Genomic DNA, 21,968 nt, shown 5'->3' with positions numbered 1-21,968 from the left:
TACTTAATTCATATTCATGTTTATTCATTACATATATTTAATATTCTATAGTGTATTTTCAAAATTTTCTCACTAACCAATATTTTTATGGGAGAATCCCAATTAAATCCAGTCGAAATACCTAAATTCATATTTAGGCTTGTACTTTTAGCAAATTCCTAATTAGGCCATGAGACCTAATTAGGATTTCTTAATGTTGTTAAATAACCAGAATGCCCTTCTTCAATTAAAAAAAAAATTGATTAATATACCTCTCCCAAGTAATTCTTCATCTCTTATGATTTTTTTTAGACCAAAAAACATATAAGTAATTTTACGATGTTTGAAATTTGTATATATAACTTACACTATTAAAATTTTTTTAATAAAACATGTTAAATTACAAATATAAGTAAAATTATAAATATAAGTAAAGTTTAAATAAATTTTTTTATTTTCAGTTTTTATAATTAACGTTAGTTTTATTTATTTAAACAATGTTGGATCTAACTGAAAACGTAAATGATTACGATTTAATATTAAATTTTTATTATAATTAAAATATTTTAAAATTTTAAAATAAATATTTACAACCTGAAAAAAATATTTATTTAAAGATTACTTATATTATAATTTGAAATTTTTTATGAAAATATTTTGAAGATTTTAGTTATATTACGAAATTTCAAACACTAAAAAATTATTTATATTTTTTTGTCTAAATATTAATAACAAGATATGATGAACCACTTTAGAGGGATAAAATAATCAATTTTCATTTTTAACTAAAGAGGGGCATTATAGTTATTTAACAATATTCAGCAATTCCTAATTAGGTCTTATGTCCTAATTAAGAATTTGTTAAAAGTGTAGGCCTCAATTTAAATTTAAGTATTTCAGCAGGATTTAATTAGGATTTTCCCTATTTTTATTTTATAATTATAATTTAACAATTATCACATTAATATCATATAAACAATACTATTCAATAAAATTAATGTCCTTTTTAGTCCTTTTATATCTAAATTAAACTTATTTTTTTATTAATCATCCAAACAAGTTTAAGCTTTTTTAACTAACTTTTCATAAACATCAATTCAAACATAAATTACATTATACTAACTTACTTTTACTCTAATTTAAATTTGCAAATATTAGTTGGAATAAAAATTAGTTTTGCCATTGCTAATCTAAACACACCCATTATAGTTGGACATGTTAAGGAGTTACTACTAATGAGTATTCAAATACACATGATTAATAATGGTATTTTTAAGAAGCCAATATCTGTTTACTATAAATGACCAACATAACTCCACTAATCTCACTAAATTAGTTAATTAGCTCTTATATCATACACGAGAGGTAGTATATAGCTAATAGTAGTCATGGAGACACACGGACACATAGATATATGCCTTACACCCTTGTAGCATCGAAAGCCATAGCTGCCAGCATACACATAAACGCTAAGAGGCTGTTTAGCAACAGCACAAAAGAGAGAATTTTCCGATAAGGGTGTAACATTTTGATAGCCATCAATAGTAACACCTTTCTCGTTGTCCTGTTTCATAAAACAAAAAGCAGAACCGGAGTCAGGCAATAGAAGAATAAGAAGCAATAATCTACAAAAGTAAAGAACAATATCAGTTAAAAAGAAAGGGACAGCTAATGCTGACTTTTTGGTCGCAGGTACCATTGGCTTTTATATAAGGACAATCAGCCTCAAAGGCAATTCCACCATTGTTGGTATTAAATATAGGCGTGTTCATAGGATGGGATAGGACCGGGACAAGTCCGTCCCGGTCCTGTTCCGATGAACAGGGACGGGACCGGGATGTCCCGTAATTCCCTTTTCCTCCCTTCAGCTTCAATTCAGTTTTCTAATGGGCCCGTCTTATATTTTCTTCATGTTTCATTTTTTTGGGCCTAAAAGATTGCTTGGAGCCGAAAACAGTAATGTCAAGTTTGGGCCTTCGAAAAGATTGGACTTTCAAATTGTAAACAAATTGCACTTTCAGTTTAAATTTCTGCTGCCATTAACCTGACGCCACAGATGGAGACACAAAGAATGCTTTAGAGTTTAGACTAAGCATCTGTCCATCCTTCACCTCTTCATTTAAATAATTTCCTAATTGCTTCATTCGTAGCAACATTAACATCACAGATTTAATTATTTTAATAACCACAACACTTGATTAACAATCCAAGCCTAGATCATGAATTAGAAAAAGAAAAAAAAAACATGGAATGTGACTTGAACAGAGATCCAGACAGTTTACCTGCGACTGCAAGCCTCGATGAATTGATTCAGGTTTCAGGTGATGTGGGGACAGTTCAGATCGAAGGCAAGAAGGAATCACGGTGACAGGCTGACAAGGAGTTCAGAGCTGGCGATTGTGAGGAGAGACAGGGCGAGAAACAGCGATGCAATCAGAGACTTAGGTCCCGTTTGGTACGAAGCATTGAAAATGAGGGATTGGGATTGGGATTGCAATTGAAAAAATCATTAAAATAGTACTTAGTATGAATAATTGTTTGTTATATGGGATTAGGTATGCTCATAAAGGTGGGATTGGGGAATACCACTTCCCCCATGGTATTCTCTAATCCCATATACATAGCTTTGACTAATCTCATATATCAAACAATCTCTTATACTAAACACTCTCTTAATAGATTTTTTCAATTGTAATCCCAATCTCAATCCCTCATTTTCAATGCTTTCTACCAAACGTAACCTTAGAGTCACAGCACACCGACGGCAACAAGGAATGAGCTTACGGCGACGTGACGGCAGGGGGAGAGTGAGCGGCCATTCACGATGGGGAGCTAAAGGCGAGAATAAACAAGGAATGAGCTAACGGCAGGGAGGCAGGCAAGAATAAACGGCGACCTTGAGAGCAGAGGCAAGAAAGATAATGACCAGCAGCGGAGTAGAGGGCGACCGTTGGCGGGGAGACTGACAATAAACAGAGCGAAGGCGAGAAGGAGGAGGTCACTGGAGGCTGGAGATGGAGAGACCGAGAGGGAGATGATTCAGGAATGATATTTAATAGGGTATCTGTTTTTTTTTTAAGTATATTTTAAGATTTGTAAATTTTTTTTATATATCCTGGGACGAGACAATCCCGTCCTGCGTCCCGTCCCGTCCCGTTTAGCATTTTATCTCATCTCGGAATTGTCCTGCCTCGGTAGGTTAGTCCCGGTCCCGATCACTTTGGGACGGGACAGGTATTATTTTGTTAGTTGTTGGGCCTGCTTTATTCGGTTAAGGCCATTAGGGGTAGTCCAGTAGGTGTGGTCCATTATATGCATTGCGGACTTGCGCATTTTTCTGTATGGAATCATTTTCAGTATAAAAATAACACAGGAGTTTATTCAGTTCCCAAAATACTCTGATTGTTATCAGTTGGCGACATATTCGAATGCTCTGTTGGCATAGCCTCCTTTACAGCGAGAGTTCTAAAGATCACACGACACAAGTGTATCGTTGGCTATCTTGTTAATTCCTTCAACGGCTCCCGCTGATGCGAGGGCCTGACAACCTCCTACAATAAAAATCACACAACGTAGTAAAATACACGTAGTGCGGAATCCATATCTATTAAGAAAGTAAAACATAAGGCTTTTAGTTTTTTTTTGTTTTTATCAAGACGAGATTTCATTTAAAATCCTTTGATTTTATAAAAGGTCAAAGTGCAAATTTGTCTTAGAAGTTTTCTATTTGCAGGAGCATTTTGCACTTGAAAGTTTTTTTGAGTACAAATTTGTCTTGAAAGTTTTAATCATAGCAATCTTGCCTCTTCCTGTTAATAATGTTAATTATTAACTTTCTTAATCTCTCCAAATTAGTAAATTAGGCCTTATATTAAGGATAAAAGATAGCATTATTTAGTACTACCTCTGGTTTTTAGTATATAAGCTAGATAACTAATTTGTGAATATTAAAAAAAAATCAATTAAGTTAGTTATTTATAATAAGTGGGTATTGTCTTCTCTTAAAGTATTCTTGTTAATTATGTGCATTAAAATAAAAACCTTTTAATATGTGTAATCATCATGGAAGGGAAAATAAATAAATATGAGAAGCAAAATAGATTATAGTCTTATATTTAGAACCAAATTAAGTCTCCATCTATACTTTATATTTAGTACCGGAGATAGTAACTTAAACCCTTGCAGTCCCGAAATGAAGAAGAAACTCTTCCAGTGTATGATGGCGTTCCGTTAATAAAATTAGAATTTGAGACCCTATTTAAAAGTTAAAACAAACAAAATCGATTTGACTTAGCTTGACCTAATTTCTGCCATTACATTATAAATTTTTACCTCGATACGAATAGTCTCAAATTTTATTTATGTATAATCACACGTATATAGGGTGAGAAACTCAAAAGGTCCAACAAAACTATATCTACACATAGTTTTGTTATATTTAAACACACTCACAATGCCAGGCGTCATATTTCCTAATACGTCGCCTGGCTTATTTAAATAAAACTGTTACAAAGGAGAATAACTTGAAGTGGGCCACTTCATATAGAGGAGTAATATTCAGACTTCACAGGTAGTTTCTCCTTTGTAGGGTAAGCACCACGAACAGCAAGTCCACATACTCCAAGACCAAGAGTGCTACTTGAGTTTCGTTTGATATAGATGTAACCCTTGAGACCCCAATCTTGTCCCCATGAATTTCTAACAATCCAATAGTCTTCATCTCCAACCGAATCATATCCTACGATTGTCACAGCATGATTGGTTCTAATCGTGCCTGTGCAGTTTTCCCCCTCAAATATTCCCTGACCATGTGAAAGGACAAAAAAATACCAAAAAAAAAGTTATGTGGCAATTTTGGATCAATAATCTGAGTTTTAAAAAAACCGTGTAAGAACTACAAACATCATATGAACTCTATTATCCTGTGAATAGTGTGTGTGTGTGTGTGTGTGTGTGAATATATGATGTTATGAGTTCTACATCACGAAGTCTCACATTTGAAGTGTAATTTACAAGTTCAAGAAGCTCTCTTGACTAGTTTTTGAGTGAGAGCACCTTATGACCTCAAAAATAGGTACCTACGGAGGGCTTGACACGCAGGAGGCTAAGTAAAATAGTCTTTTAAAATTGGACTCTCTTTTTAAACTTTTCTTTAGAACACGAGAGATTATACGTAATGGCATGGAGATGAGACTTACACCCTCGTAAAATCGAAATTCATCTTTGGCTTCCAGAACCACGGTAATCGGCTGATTTGCGGTAGCGCAAGTTAAAGCTTTTTCTGAGTACCAAGTCACATTTTCATAACCAGTCAAAGTGAGTGCATTCTGTTCTTCCTGTTCCACACGATCGAGATCACAAATAAACAAAGTTAGACCAAGAAAACCAACTGAATCATGCACAGCCACATAAGCCAAAATTGACACGTCAATTAAAAGCATCTTGAGTTTATTTAATCACATAGGACGCCTAAAGAAAAACATGAAAATGGAACTTGCTAAGGTAATAGTAGTGGTAAAAAGGAAGTAGACCTTGGTGGGTTTGCAAGTGTCATTTGTAGCAGTATAGAGATAATCAGCTTCTTTGACAATTCCATTTTTGGCAACCCATTCAAATACACGGTATGGCCATCCTCCATCACAACCCTTGGCTGTGTCAACACAATCTACTAGTTGTTGCTCAGAAAGACTTACACTGTGCCTTCCTGTCACTATTGCATTAAGTCCTTCCATGGCTGCCGTAGCAGCAAATGCCCAACAACTTCCTGATACAATCAATATTCTACAAAATCAGTGTTTATATATATATATATATATATATATATAGATGTTTCTATGTGTACATATCCAAAGAAATGAAACCTTAAAAAACTCATGTTAGTTTTGGTCTTTAGAACAAGAACGTCAAAACTCACCACATTGCCTTTGATTTTTCACTTTAGTGACAGCTCCTTTTTTCTTCCAATTAATGGAAGGAGGCATGTAGTCACATGGAACATCGGTGAACTCTGTATTTTGTTCTTTGAGGTTGTCTTGGGTTATCACTTCCAACTCAGGTAAGAAAATTTTACTGAACTCCTCGTAGCTCAAATCTGCAAACTTGTTGAGACCCAGACGAGCGTGGTAAGGTGATTCTCTTTTAGCGTTTGTCTCTTTGATAATCTTCAAGTTCTCTTTGAAGATCTCAAATCTCTTGGCTTCCTCTCTCAGATTCTCATACTCTCGTCCGTGTTCCTTCTGCCACAGTTTGAACAGTTCCAAGACTTCTTTCTCTGAAGTGAACCTGTCAAGCTCATCGCTAGGGATACAACAAGAGAGGCATATCAAGGAACAGATAAACAAAAGGAAGAGTAACTTGGTTACAAGGGAAGCCATAGTTCAAATAAGAGCCCGAAAGGGAAAAGGTTACTGACGTTGTATTCTTGGGTATGGATGACTCTGTTTTATAGACCCAGGTTAGAGATCCAGCTATTTATAAGTATATCAACTCAATAATGTTAAAAAGAAAAAAAAAAGGGATCAAACTTGGTTCAAATTGCTTATATAAATTAAGTTTATAAGTAAATTTACAAGTGCACATATCCATTTTAACAACTAATACTAGCAAAATAGTAGATATGATCGAAGAACTTAACTTAATGAATATAAGTAATTTGATTTAATTAATTTTTTTCTTTTGAAAAACTATATATGTTTTCATAATATATACTGCAATATGTCAAAGATAATGTTATTAGGTTCATTAAGAATTGATTCGCGCATAATAAAATGGTTTGATTGATATGCGTACATATTAACAAAAGTTAGGTAATGACAAATGAATTGACTGGTTTAATTTTTTTAATCTCCCATAATAAATCATGCACGTTTTTATTTGTCACAATAAATGAAAACAACTTAACAAACAAAATATGCATTTAATTTATTTATTGTGGGAGCAACAAGGTTTTTAACGTAATATATATTATTGTTTATAGACAATTAGACAAGTCTCTCGCATATTGCCAAACCAGTGAGGGACCTCCTTCGATAAGTAAATGCGGGAGGTAGTTACATTGTCATTTCCTTTGGATATATTAGTGCTAATAATCAATAAACTGATTGGAACATAATAAAATATTTTAGTTAATTTACGTACATATTGACAAAAGCTAGGCAATAAATTTTTATTCGTTAAAATAAATTATCTTTTTATAACCCTGTGGGCCACATGATGTCCAATATTTTTCCTAGATCATATTGCCAGGTATCAAACAACTGACTAATCTAAATCGAGTTTTGTAGAATCACTGGTGGACAGCAAACTTTTCTAACAAGTTTTTAACACAACTTGAACACGAGACCACTGGTTAAAATGGATTAAGACGCAGCATAAAATGTAATTGTTAATTATGAAAGATACTAGCTAATCATTCCTCTATCAAATAAAGGAATATCCGGAATAATTCCGCTTGTGAATTGAGCTATATTATTTTTATTCGTTGCATGTACTTTGATAAATGATGCATCGTTTATGACTCATAAAATATATATCTTATAATATATTTTTGTTATAAATTAATTAACCATATGTATATTGTCTTCTAGGCATTTATTCAATATTAAAACTCTCACGTTTCGTTTTACATCGGTGGTCCATTTTCAGAGGATAGGCTGACAGCTAACTATGGTCCCATTGTCTGGTCTTTGTTTTTTTTAATTAGAGATTGTCTTGTCTTTTGTTTATTATTCAAGCACGTTTAATTTACTTTCATATAGGTTGGTCCTTTTTTTGAAAGATATAACTAAAGTATAGGTTGTCTGTTTTAGGTTGTTTTGTAGTCACGTCTTGACATTTTATAATGGGAACGAAAGATCATTTGACAGTATTTACAGCTAGATAATTATTCCTTGTATCACTCTTGAAATATCACAATAAATTCTTCCAATTAGTTTTTTCGTCATCCTATACCGGTGAAAGAAACTCACTTACCCAATTCATCCTACGAATAGCTAGGGTGTGTATGTTTTTTAACATGGCAGAAAATTTGATAAATGAGTTTTATTACTAGTAACTGATAATAAAATCCGGATTTTATAACATATATTAATTAACGTTGTGAATAATTGTCCTCTAATTAAATCCTTATTCTTTTTTTTTTACCAGCAATTAAATCCTTATTCAATATTCTCCCACATGAAGTATAACATATAAAATGTCGAGCATACTGTACAATTATTAAATTATGGACAGTGTGTTATCTAGTCATTATGATAAATAAATTAACCATTGGCAAAGAAGTTAAATAAATTAACCAGGTGTATATTCGTCTTCTATGTAATATATCCAATATCAATTCTCTCACGTTTTGTTTTACTTCGGTTGTCCATTTTTGGAGGATATATAGGCTTATAGCTACACGTGGTCACATTATGTCTTATCTATTTGGAGCTATTGATGTTGAAGTAATCAAGAATTGATTGGCGCATATATTAATAATAAATTGATATATCAACGTAACAATTGTCTTCTTTTAATAATGGGAGCAACGAGAATTTACTTTGTTTCCAAAATTTATAAATTTTTTTTTTGAATTATTCTTATTGATTGCATATATAAAGGAAATTTTCATAATAATAATGATCAAAAGAATATTTTAGATAAATCAACACATATTTATTATAAATAAAAAAATTAATTTTTATAATATTTAAAAATTAGATATCAAACTTTTATATTTAGGACCGAAAGAATTTATATATGTATGCATAAGTCATTGTCTGCCACGTCAAGTGGATAGCTAGAAAATTAAATAAAATAATGTGATCATATTGCACAAGTAATTCCATTTTGAAACATTAACTATATATCCACCAACTATGTTTCGTCAATGGAAGGAATTTGATTATTGTTAAGCAATGCCTTTGATTTGAGGTTTATGAATTGAGAAAACTACCGCAGAATTATTGGAGAGGGATCTCATATCTAAAACCCAACAATATTCAAATCTAAAATAGCCCATATTGCAAGAAAAAAAATGCGTTATCGATAGAGCCACATTAATTGGATGCTTTGTGGTTTTGATAAATAAAGCATTTCCTGATAAAGGAGTCACATTTTTATATCCACTTAACATGACAGCTTTATTTTATAAATATCTTTGTATTCTTTTATGAATGTATTGCTTTTGTTAAAAACAAAAGATAAAAGACAAATAAAAAATTAGGCAAGAAATTAATTAAATAATAAAAATACAGGGCTAGGAAAATCGATAGGATGTCCGTTGAGCAGCGTTTTGTTTTATCGAGGAGTTCTGTGGCATTATTCTTTCATTTGTATTAGTGTTGGTCCCTGCATTTTTAAAAATAAAATTATTAAAACTAACGTTAGTTTTTTAAAGTCAAAACCTTGTAACCCAGAAATAACACTAAGTGCCTCTCTCTCTCCCCCTAAGCTTTCTTAAGTGTGAGGTCTTGAATTCGAATTCGAATTCGAATCCTCTCTAAAGAGTGTAATGATCTCATGAGTCATGAGTTATGTCAATAAAAAAGTTATATTTTGAAGCTTAGGAACTGATATTTTAAATAATTGAAGTTATAGGGATCGAGTTGTATTGATTTAAAGTTTATGGACTGAATTTATCCAAGTCAAAATTATAAGGACTGGCTTGTACCGATTTATTTAGGGAATTGAGTCAAAGTATAGGGGTCAAATAATTAATTTTTTTCCAATTTTTTAATATTTAAATAATTTTAATTAATTTTCCTAATTTCATTAATAGTGACTTGGTTACAACTTACAAGGGAAGTCGTCATTCAGATAAGAACAGAATGGATTATTATTAACCTAAAATATTTTTGTGTATAGATGAGCCTTATATAAAGAGTCAGGTGAGAGAGACCTTGCAATTTATAAGTAAAACGATCCGATAAGATTTAATACACGCACATATTTTTTTCATGATAAATATAAGTGGTCACAAACTCACAATGTTATTACTTTTGCAGATAATGTTATTAGAGTAATCAATAATTGATTTGCACATAATAAAATGGTTTAATTGAATACATACATATTGACAAAAGTTAGGTACTGAATCGACTTATTCAAGTTTTAAATCAATTATTAAAAAAAATCATAGGCGCATGCTTTATTTGTTAAGAACATATATATTGACAAAAGTTTGGCACTAAATTAGCTGATTGGAAGTTTTAATTTAAATCAATAACAAACAAAGCACGCTTTATTTGTTGCAGTAAATTAACACAGTGTAATTAATACACACACACACACACACATAACAGGATTGCTGGAACTCTCACTTACCCACTACAGAGGTGCCTCTATGTAAAAGTTTCCCTTTAAACTCAGTCTTAGTCATATGTTCCTTTATTGGTTAAAATCAATCTGCCATTTCTTCATTTATCTATGTATAATCAATCAAACATAGAAAGCTTATTGACTAATGACCTCAAAAATAAAACTAAATATTTAAAAGAGAGCATCTTTCAAAGAAGGAAGATGAATCATGTGGAAAATTGGATCTGCTTTCATTAATTCAACAGATGAACATAAAATGTTTCTTCATTTAATTGAATTATCGATGGTTTAGTTTTATAATTAATATTTTTTTCATATAAAAACATATATAGAAGGTAGAAAAGGAATCTTTTGAATGTTAAGTTTAAATAAAAAATAGGGATTTATGAAAAAAGAAAAATTAAAACACTAACATTAAATGCTTATCATAATGACCAGTACCTTGTGCTCATTACTGGGCTAAGATATTTTAATTTGTAATTTTACAACAACAAATTTATTTTTGTAAGAAGTGTTGTTTACAAATTTCACACACCGCATATGCAGTTGATTGATATATTTTCTCTGAAGTAACTAATTAACTAATTTAGATGAATTAAAAAATTTTATGAATTCGATATTTATTAAAAAAAAAAGTGATGTATACTAACTTTTCTCAAACACCACTGTTTTTTAATTCATTACCAACATAATTTTGATGTTAAACAAAAAAATTCTAATTATCAGAGTAGTTTAAATAAAATAATAAATATGAAAAATAGAAATATTGATGTCTTATATCTAAAACTAAAATTAACTCCCCAACTAATTAATATGCAGACCTTCATAGGGATATTTATGCAATATGCGTTCTTCTGATTGTGTTTTTCTTCAGCATAACAGTTAGCCTTATTGATATTTAATACTTTCATAAACTTTATTTATAAAGGCAAATCATTTGCCGCTTAATTACTCCCCATACAAATATAGTTTGCAAAGCTCCAGACACAACTCTCTCTCTCTCTCTATATATATATATATATGTATATATGTTGGTTGGCTTTGTTTGATAGTACGAGGAGGACTTCATATGGAGGAGGAATAATCATGCTTCAAATTAACAGATCTGGTGTCTCTTCTCCTTTTGATTGGGTAACCACCAGAACAATTTATGTTGCACACTCCTTGAGTGACACCAGTGTTTCTTTTGATCAAGATGTAACCATTTAATCCCCATGTGGATGCCCACGAATTTTTAACAATCCAATACTCTTGACCAGCATCAGAACCATATCCTACGATCAATACGGCATGATTATGGATACATGACGAGCTGATGTTTGAGCAATCATCCCCGCTAAAGATTCCCTGAAAAGTAAACAATCCTTAATGTTAAAAATGTATTTTGCTGCAAGGACCAAGTAGTTGCGTGTGGATGTATAATGAAGATACATATATATGGCTTACATTCTGATAGAACATAAAATCTTGGCTTGCATATATGGAAACACTAACGGGCTGCCTAGCAACATCACAATAAAGAGAATTTTCTGATATAGGCGTCCGCCACCAAAACTTGTAGTCATCAATAGTTGTATAGACCTTCCTTGCCTAGATAAAAATATGATCCAAAACAAGTTAAAAACTATACAATCAATGAAATTAAAGCAATATGTCATAGGACTGGAAAACACTTACCAGTGTGGAATTACAGGTACTATTGTCACCTATATAAGGATAATCTCTTTCCGTGGCAACACCACCATTGTCAATGACATATTGAAATGCTCCAACATATGACCCTCCGTCACAACCTGTGCTATATTTGTCACAAGACACGAGTTGTTGTTCAGAAAGGCTTGGAAGACATTGTGTGACTATTTGATGTATTCCTTCAATGGCTCCAGTTGCAGAAAATGCCCAACAACTTCCTACAAACATGTATCAAAATCTTGCTTAGTTATGCTGCATGATTCAATCAGCGTATTTAAAAAAAAACACACAAAAATCTTACTTACCACATCGGAGTTGGTCTTTAACATAAGTTACAGCTCCAGACAACCTCCAATCCAAGGAAGAAGGTGCATCGGGACAGGATTCGCTATTTGACACCGTTTCGCCTTTGTCGCTATTTATTATGGGATCTTCCGTCTCATGTAAATAGATTTTACTAAACTCCTCATAACTCATGTCTGAAAACTTGTTCAAGCCCAAGGTGTACGATGACGTTGCTTTTGCATTTTTCTCGTTGATATATTTCAAATTGCTTTTGAAAATCTCAAACCTCTTTACCTCCTCTTCTAGGGTTTGGTATTCTTGCTCGAACACCGTCTTCCACTTTTGAAATAGTTGGTAGACTTCTTTCTCTGTAACGAATTTATCTAGATCTTGGCTCAAAGTGGAAATTTCATTAGAAATACAAGAAGTGGGAGAAATCAGAAAACACCAGAGAGAGACGAGGAGGAGCAACTTAATAAGAGAAGTCATTGTTCACTTATGAAGCGTTTGGATTGCTGTTCTTCTATAGCAATGTTTCATATATATAGTCACATCCTGATGATGATATGATCTTGTTCAGAAAATATATAGACCGCGCAAATTTTAAAATTTTCATATTTATCTGATGTCATTCCCTTTGAAGATAATGCTATTAGAGTGATTAATAATTGATTCGCAGATAATAATGTAGTTTAATCGATGAACATATTTATTGACAAAAGGTAGGTAGTCATTTAGTCATTGACTGATTCCAAGTTTTAAATGTTTTTTAGCAATGATTTAGCAGAAGGTTGATCATATATGTATTTGTTAATTGTGGAGGCAACAATGATTAATACTAAAATTAGTTTATAATCACTCTCTTCTGGACCACTTGGAAAATGACAACCTCTTGTTCCAGATATATGTGTTTAACGGGCCAAGCACAATGGACACCCTTGATGAATTAACGGGCCAAGCCCAATGTCCATTTCCATTTATCTGATATTTGTTATTGGTTAATAATAATTAGAGAGGAGGGAACAATTATAAGAAAGAATACAAAGGGGAGAGTACAAAATAAGCCCAGAGTGGGATAAATGATGTTCATTTAGTTTTTCACATATGTCGGTCACCTCTCCTTCCTAGTGCTCACAAGTCACAAGAACCAAAAGAAAAGACAAGATCTCACTAATTGATCATTTTTGCCTTAATGCACTCGTTAGTCATTAAACTTTTTATAAAGGGTTGGAATCCACGACTTCATAGGTCACAAGATCTCAACCCACATAGTCTTTAATTCACATGCATGTAAAGTCATCCCCGTATACGAAATCAGCCATTAAAATTCTACTTCTATGATTCTTAGTGTAAGACTTAATTAACTAATTTGAGTAATTTAATAACATTAGTTAAATTAGTTAATATGAGATTTTTTTTAAAACACTCTAATTATCATCCTTGATTCGCTCCCTTCATCTCCTTCTTGATTATTGTTAAAGAAATATCAATAGAATTAATTTTTAAAAAAATTGATAAATATGTGAAATAGTTCTTATACATAGAACTAACACCAACTTTCAAATTAAGCCCTGCATTAAGGATAGGAGGAATATCTTATAGAGTTTCTTCAAAAACTTATCTTAAATTGTATCAATGGTTTGAGATTTGAGTCCATGCAAATTCTTTGCGCTATAAATTCTCTTGGTGGTCCACCACGTCTTTGGGAATTCATTAGGTCATCCATTACTTTATTACTCTCCTAAATTTAGGAGTTAATTGAGATGTTTGTTTTGAAAATTTATTACTTTTATTTAGCTGGTCCATTGTTGGAAGATAGTTAAACATGCTCTCAACCATAACCACTATTCATGGACATCTTTTGTTGAGGTGGTCCATTGTTGGATGCTAACGCCAAACATTGTCTTGGTCTTAAAATATTCTGCTTATTATTCACGCACGTTTAGTTTAGGGAGAATTCTAAAAAAAATCTTCAAAATTTTAAAATTTCAAATCAAGAATGACTATGAAAATGTGTTGTAAGATAGTAAATATAACTGATTTAAAATTTTAAAATTTTAAAATATTTTTCTGGGATTCTCTTTTAATTTACATTTATATAGGTTATAGTCCAATTTCGAAAAATAGCTCGACATAGCTAAAATATACGTTGTCAGCTGTTTTGTTGTCATGTATTGACAATTTATAATGGAAAGGAAAGGTGGTTTGACAGCCACACATATGAGATCACCATGGCCGTTAAAATTTTAGGGTAAATTACATTAACTACCTTCCAATTTTACCTAAATTATAAAAACCTCTCTTTCGAAACGTATATCAATTTTTTTTTAGACCAGCAAAACGTATATCAATTTGCTTCATAAAATCGTCCCTTTCTCAAATAAAATAATATAACGGGCGGGGAGAAAGGACGGCTGATTCCATGCTTATCTAAAAGGGCAATATAATTTAATTAATTATAGTTTATAAGAGCCGATCAATGGCTTGGTTCTATGAATACTAAATGATATTGCTCTTACATATATATTGATAAATCATCATTAACAAAACAGTTAATTTAATGTCTGTGCGGATAACAAGTATAGCATGCTCCCTTTATTATTAAATACAAGAAACAAGTTAAGATTTTTTTAGTCAAATAAAATATTGCAAAGTTTAATGAAATGCACTTTTTCCAAAAGTGCCTTTCTGATCTTCCCATTTTAATTTTTCATATAATAACGAGAGTTAATATTATTTTTAGTTTCTAAAATTTGATAATATTTTAGTTTTAATCTTTAAAATTTATTAAATGAGAGATTTAGAAAACGAATTAAACAACATTTATTAAAAAGGATTTATTACTCCATGAGTAATAAATGCGTCAAAAAGCATACTCCTCTCGTTTTATTTATAAAGCACTTCTAGCATATTTGGCACAGATCAAGAAAAACCTTAAAATGCATTAACTCTCTATTAAAATATAACACTTTTTCAACTTTACCCATATTTAATATATACAACTTTCAAAAGAGATATCTACTTACACTATAATAAATGAAAGATAAAATAGTATTTTTACACTGAAAATTTAATGAAGTGACTTATAAATAGGACAAAAAAATTTCTCTCTCTACTCTATAAATAAGATCAGAGGAGTATTAAAAAAACAACATGATTCGTGGGGCCCTGGTCCATGTTACTCGATGAGTTAACAATTTTTAAATAATAAAACAAAGCCATGAGAGTTGCAATGTCTCTTTTCTATGGGTCTTCTTTATTGTCCTTTTCTTCTTATTGCGCAACGCTCCTATAAAATTATGACCTCGGAATCCAGCACATGTTTCTTGTGTTTTCTTGCTTTATGTTATTGTATTTTAGTTATTAGATTAAGGTATATTCAGTATCCTTAAATATTTTGTGGTTTATCTAACTTTTTAAAAGTTTTTTTTTTACTTTAGTGTTAGATACATCAAAAAATATTTTAGTATATGTTGGATATACTTATATTTTAGAGTGTTAGATACATCTAAACATTTTAAAATGCCGGATATGTTAGAAAAATACCTTAAAGTACTGGATGATCATAAAATATTTCAGGATATTGAATGTATCTGATAAAATATTTCAAGATATTGATGCGCTTTAACGCTCAGTTGTTTTGTCCTATCTATTTATTAATAATTAATAAGTTGGCTCAGGCTGTTGGTTTAGACATGCCTTTTCTCTTTGTTTTTTCATTTCCAATGGTAATATCTTATTATTGGTGAGACTCCCAACAAAAGAGATCGACTTGTTTTGGAAGAGTTATTTAAAAGTACTCTACCAGTTTAAAAATTATTTAAGAGGAATATTGGAAAAATTATTTAAAAGTACCAGTTTAAAAATTATTTAAGAGTACTATATTTTTTAACTACGTACAACATATCTTCAATTAAAGGCATTTGCATATAATTAAAAATATATTACATAAAGCTAAAAAAAGGAGTTGCACTTCCTGAAAATGAGTACATCCTTAAACAAATTTCAGGAATGTTTTACTGAAAAGATTTTCAAGCAGGCCATTTTAAGCAAACTCCCCCGCCCCCCTCGTGTTTAAATAATGGGGCTATAATTGCCAACGCACCGTTTTGCAAAATCCTCCTGCAACGCCTTCCTCACCATTTGGATGAATCTCACGGTCAAAAATAACGCAATTTTACTGCACTTAAGGGCGCGCACAGGAAGACCGACGGCGTCTTAACTTGTTTAATCTCAGCCATCCATCACGTCAACAGATTAAAACGCCCCATGCAGGCACGCGCTTATAAGAACGCTGCGCTCTTATCTGGCGATCTGAACCGTCCGTTTACAATCCCATGAATTAGCCCCATTTCTTGTTTTTTTATTTTTTTGGAGAGACGAAGAGGGAAGCAACAAGGTAGAAATGAACAAAATAATATTCAAATCTTAAATAAAAAATAATATTTAAATGTTAAAAAGCAGAGAGAATAAAATAAAGGGAAAATGACAGATAAAAAAGGTGAAATATATGATATTCCAATTTGGAAAGCTAAGGAAATGTAATGATAGAGAGGGAAGTCCTTCCCATATTGGAATTTTAAAATTCAGTAAAATGACAAAAATGCTCTTTGCCTTTTTTTTTTTTTAAAAAAAAAGCTCAGCCCTCACTGGTGGCCAGCAACAGCCACCGGGCGTCAGCGCTAGCCACTGATGCGGTGGTTGCTGGTGGAGCTTTTTTCATCACAGTTTTTTTTTTACCATGTGAGAATATTGCAAGAAAGTGGTGGGGTGGGATTTGATCCTACTATCCCTTAGTCATTTGGGTCAACAAAAAAGAAGATAACCATTGGGCTATCAAAAACTTCTTAACCTTATAATGCAAATAAAAATATAAGTTGATTCTTTTGCTGTGACTCCAGCCCGTAACAACAATTTATATGAGGATGACAAGTCTTAATTGAGAAATAACAAGTTTAAATTTGATATTAACAAAGCAACTTTTCCTGATATATAAGAAGAAATAGCATATACATTAATTAAAAATGACAATAATTTATTTGAAAATGACACGTCTAGACTTGAAATTAATAATATGTCTTTTCCTGATACATAACATGAAATAACATGTGCATTAATTAAAAATGACAACAATTTATGTGGGAATGACATGTCTTAATTAAGAAATAACAAGTCTAAATTTGATATTAACAAAGTAACTTTTTCTGATACATAACAAGAAATAGCATGTATATTAATTAAAAATAACAATAATTTATTTGAAAATGACATGTCTTTACAAGAAAATGATAAATCTAAACTTGAGATTAACAATGTGTCTTTTTCTGATACATAACATGAAATAACATATGCATTAATTAAAAATGATAACAATTTATGTGAGAATGACATGTCTTAATTGAGAAATAACAAGTCTAAATTTGATATTAACAAAGCAACTTTTCTGGGTACATAATAAGAAATAGCATGTACATTAATTAAAAATGACAAGTCTTTACTGAAAAATAACATGTCTAAACTTCAAATTAATAATGTGTCTTTTCTTGATACATAACATGAAATAACATGTATATTCCCAAATAAATTGTTGTCATTTTCCACTAAAAATGTGTTATTTTCCAGTAAAGATGTGTCATTTTTAAGACATATATTTTTTAATACACATGTTATTTCTCAATTAAGATGTGTCATTTTTCCTGATACATAACATGATATATCAAATTTAGACTTGTTATTTTTCAATTAAGAGTTGTCATTCCTAGATAAATTGTTGTCACAGCTGGAGTAACAGCAGAAAAGTCAACTTATATTTTTGTTTGTATTATAAGGTTAAAAAGTTTTTGATGGCCCAATAGTCATCTTTCCTTTTGTTGGCCCAACTGGCCAAGGGGTAGTGGGATCAAATCCCACCCTCACTACTTTCTTGCAATATTCTCACATAGTTAAAAAAAAAAAGCTGTGACCAAAAAAGCTCCACCGGCAGACACCGCATCGGTGGCTGGCATCGGTGCCCGGTGGCTGCTGCCGGCCGTCGATGGCCAGTCGCTGGCAGTGGCCAACCACCAGTGAGGGTTGAGCTTTAAAGGAAAAAAAAGACAAAGGGTTTTTTGTCGTTTTATTGAATTTCAAAATTTCAATTTGGAAAAGACTTCTCTCTGTTATTATATTTTCTTAGCTTCCTAAATTGAAATATCATATATTCTACTTTCTTTGTCTGTCATTTTTCCTAAAATAAACTACCTTTTGCCGGCCCAAAAAAACAATAAATTACCTTTGCCTCATTTCATTTTTTGCTTTGGGCCTTGGTCATTTTAATATCTCGAGGTTCTCGTCCCCATGCCTACATTTTTGCTTTGAGCTTATGTTACAAAGCCTAAAGATCAAGAACCATATGCGAATTGGTATCTACTCCTTTGATTTTATTTATAAGGCACTTTTGGCATGTTTTACATAACTAGGAAAAACTTTAAACTTTATTAACTCTCATTTAAATATAATAACTTTCTACCTTTATCCCTATTTAATATACATTCTATTTTATGTAAACAAAATCAATACAATAATAAATGAGAGGTAAAATTCTACGTCTATACAAAAAAATTTCTCTCAGTGCCCTATAAAAAAGACAAAAAAATGTCCTCCCGCTCCGTCCTATAAATAGGACCAGAGGAGTATATAAAAGACCCTGGTAATTCCATTTGAAACCGATTCATTAACTATCGAAATAAAGAACACAAAATGCAAGAGCGTTTATTCAAGACCTAAAAATTTACTAGCGCGAAAGTTGAAGCAAAAGTAGAGCTTTTATTCATAACCAATGCTTACATGAGCATTATTGAAAGGCACGCACGCACGCACGCTCGCACGCACGCGCACACACGCACGCACACAAACATACACATACGCTAATGTGCAAGGCTCACATCGACTAACACATGAATATGACTTCACATAGAGGAATCAAGCTGCAAATGTGTTGTTGATGTACTGTTTTTGGTCGGGTAAGCGCCATAGCAATTTATGTTACAAACTCCATAATCGTTACCACTGTTTCTCTTACTCAAGATATAACCGTCGAGTCCCCAAGAGGTTCCCCATGAATTTTTCACAATCCAGTAATCTTGACCAGTACCCCATGGACCATATCCCACAATTAACACACAGTGATTAATATAACATGGATCCATACTTGAGCAATCATTAGCTCCATCATAGATTCCCTGTAAAAACCAAACAAGACAACTTTACAAGTCACAAAATGTTTCTTAAAAGTGGTGATCTATTAGTTATTATGATATATATATGGCTTACACCTTGGTATGTCATAAATTCTGGGCCTGCATATAAGGCGACACTAATAGGTTGGTTAACAGCAGCACAAAAAAGTGAGTCTTCTGATAAAGATGTTACCCAATAATAGCCATCAATAGTTGCAAATGTCTTCTTTGCCTGTGATTGGTCAATATATCAAAAGAGAGGGTTCAAGATATGATAAATGTACAGAAATCGAGATATATATGTAAGATAAGATGTCAAGGGGGAATTGGACAAAGAGCACGAACCAATGTGATGTTACAGGTACTATCGTTAGCAGCGTAAGGGTAATCTCTTTCTGTTGCTATACCACCATTATCGATGACATATTGAAATCCGTTTGTATGAAAGCCTCCTGAACAACCACCGCTACAACCGTCACAAGACACAAGTTGTTGTTCGGAGAGGCTCGGAAGACATTGTGTGACTATTTGAGTTATTCCTTCAATAGCCCCACTTGCAGAGAATGCCCAACAACTTCCTATAAGTATCAATTTGAGTTATTATTTATGCTTCTGAATCATGCCATCAGGTCATTGAAAAAACAGCAAAGTTATATTCCCTTTGATCTTAAATACAAGAGATAGTCAATGAGTTTGTTTTGGTGTTAAACGTAAAACCTCAATCTCATTTGTCTTTCATAATTATTATTTTTCTTCAAATTTTCCTTATTGATTTAGCATAAAAAAAAGGGAATTGTATTCAATAAAAGTATTTTAGGGAAACTAATGCAATAATGACAAATAATAAACTTAACTAATTTTATTAATTTGCATGAATTGATATATTAGTTCTTACATTTATAATTAACCAAAGAATAGATTACTTACCGCATGAGCCTCGGTCTTTCACGTAAGTTACAGTTCCAGATTGCCTCCAATCTAATGAAGAAGGTGCATTAGGACATGAGCCACTGTTAAACTCGACATGGCCCTTTTTGCCTTCGGTTATATATTGCTTCATCCCATGTAAGTAGATTTTGCTGAACTCCTCATAACTCATATCTGAGAACTTGTTCAAACCCAAACGATAGTCGTAGAGAGACTTTCGTTTTGCATTTTTCTCTCTAATAATCTTCAAATTGGCCTTGAAGATCTCAAACCCTTGTGCCTCCTCTTTTAGGGTTTGGTAATCTCGCTTAGTCTCCGTCTTCCACATTTGGAGTAGCTGGAAAACTTCTTTCTCGGAAGTGAACTTATCCAGATCTAGGTTTGAAATGGGATATTCATCAGGTAGACTAAAAGCGAGACAAACCAGAGAATACCATACCAAGAAAAGGAAGCCCAACTTATTAACAAGAGAACTCATTTTGCACTAAACATTAGTAGTATAATGATATCGAGCTTTTGTATTATGGTTATTGCATAGAACTGTCCTGTATTTATAGAGCCACCTTCCCTCTATAATTGGTGGCATTAGATAAGTGAGTACTATATTATATAGTTTTTTAAGCATTTCAGATTTGAGTTCGATACAAACATTCTTGTATTATTTAAAACGTGAACGATTGAATCATTAAAGGTTTTTTTAAACTTTAAAGAACGAGCATTATGTTTCTATGTACTAAATCTGTGAATCCATTGTCGAATGGATGATTCTATGAATTGGTGAATCCTAAAAAGTAATTGACTAGAACATACTTAACTCTTGTCGCTTTAGAAAATAAAATGCAATTCCAAGTTAGAGACTTGTATATACAAATATCAGACCATCCATTGATTAAGACTCGAGTAATATTCTCAATTGTTTTCCTTTTTGTCCCTTTAATTTAAAAGAATCATTAAAAACTAGTGTGGTTCTTGCACATCTGACGAAGTCTAAGGGTCACATTGTCCATGACTCATGAATAATGCATTTTATTAAAGTTTAAAAATTATATTTTGATGGTATGATTCATGTAGCCTCTACTCAAATAAAATAAATATAATTACAGTTCAATAACGAATAATATTACTGTCAAAGACAACTGCAAAAAAATAAATTTGTTTAGTTGGTATATATTTCATAAAAATAATAAAGTAGTTAACCACATTTTTTGGGCTGGAAATGATATTGGAATTAACATTTCAAACAAATGGTTCGCTTTTTTTCATCCTACTACATGACACCCACATGCCGTAATTTGTTGATATATTGCCAATAATGATTTTAGTTATAATTTCATTTAATTAATGTGAGTTAACTTTTTAATGGACTAGCTACAATTTTATTGGCGAAGAGTGCTACAAAAGATAAAACTAAGACAACGGGCGCGTCAAGTACTATTTCTTTTCACATATGACGTGACACTTAATCCTGCAGCTAATTCCGTGATTTTTATGTTGATTACGAAGTGATTTATTGTTCAGAAAAATTAATCAAATAAAAAAATTAGCATCGGATTTTATGATATTTACCAT

The 21,968-nt window shown here is 32.0% G+C and overlaps 2 protein-coding genes across 2 annotated transcripts; both read right to left on the bottom strand.

Annotated features, from left to right (window-relative positions):
- Positions 1-4,502: 4,502 nt before the first annotated feature.
- LOC114758925 (zingipain-1-like) lies at positions 4,503-6,361 on the bottom strand. Its single transcript, XM_028948029.1, has 4 exons — positions 5,894-6,361; positions 5,511-5,743; positions 5,178-5,315; positions 4,503-4,781 (listed from the first exon to the last, which is right to left on the bottom strand). The coding sequence occupies exons 1-4, from the start codon at positions 6,351-6,353 to the stop codon at positions 4,518-4,520; spliced, it is 1,095 nt and encodes a 364-aa protein (XP_028803862.1). The 5' UTR covers positions 6,354-6,361; the 3' UTR covers positions 4,503-4,517.
- Positions 6,362-19,202: 12,841 nt separating this feature from the next.
- Positions 19,203-20,877, bottom strand: LOC114758920 (zingipain-2-like). The gene is made up of 4 exons (XM_028948024.1): positions 20,400-20,877; positions 19,818-20,050; positions 19,567-19,704; positions 19,203-19,475 (listed from the first exon to the last, which is right to left on the bottom strand). The coding sequence occupies exons 1-4, from the start codon at positions 20,875-20,877 to the stop codon at positions 19,203-19,205; spliced, it is 1,122 nt and encodes a 373-aa protein (XP_028803857.1).
- Between the last annotated feature and the right edge of the window lie 1,091 nt (positions 20,878-21,968).

This window comes from Neltuma alba, unplaced genomic scaffold, assembly GCF_004799145.2.
Source record: "Neltuma alba isolate B1F8T4 unplaced genomic scaffold, ASM479914v2 tig00010773_pilon, whole genome shotgun sequence".
In the NCBI taxonomy this organism is placed as follows: Eukaryota; Viridiplantae; Streptophyta; class Magnoliopsida; order Fabales; family Fabaceae; genus Neltuma; species Neltuma alba.
This window is presented reverse-complemented; position numbering and strand designations above follow the sequence as displayed.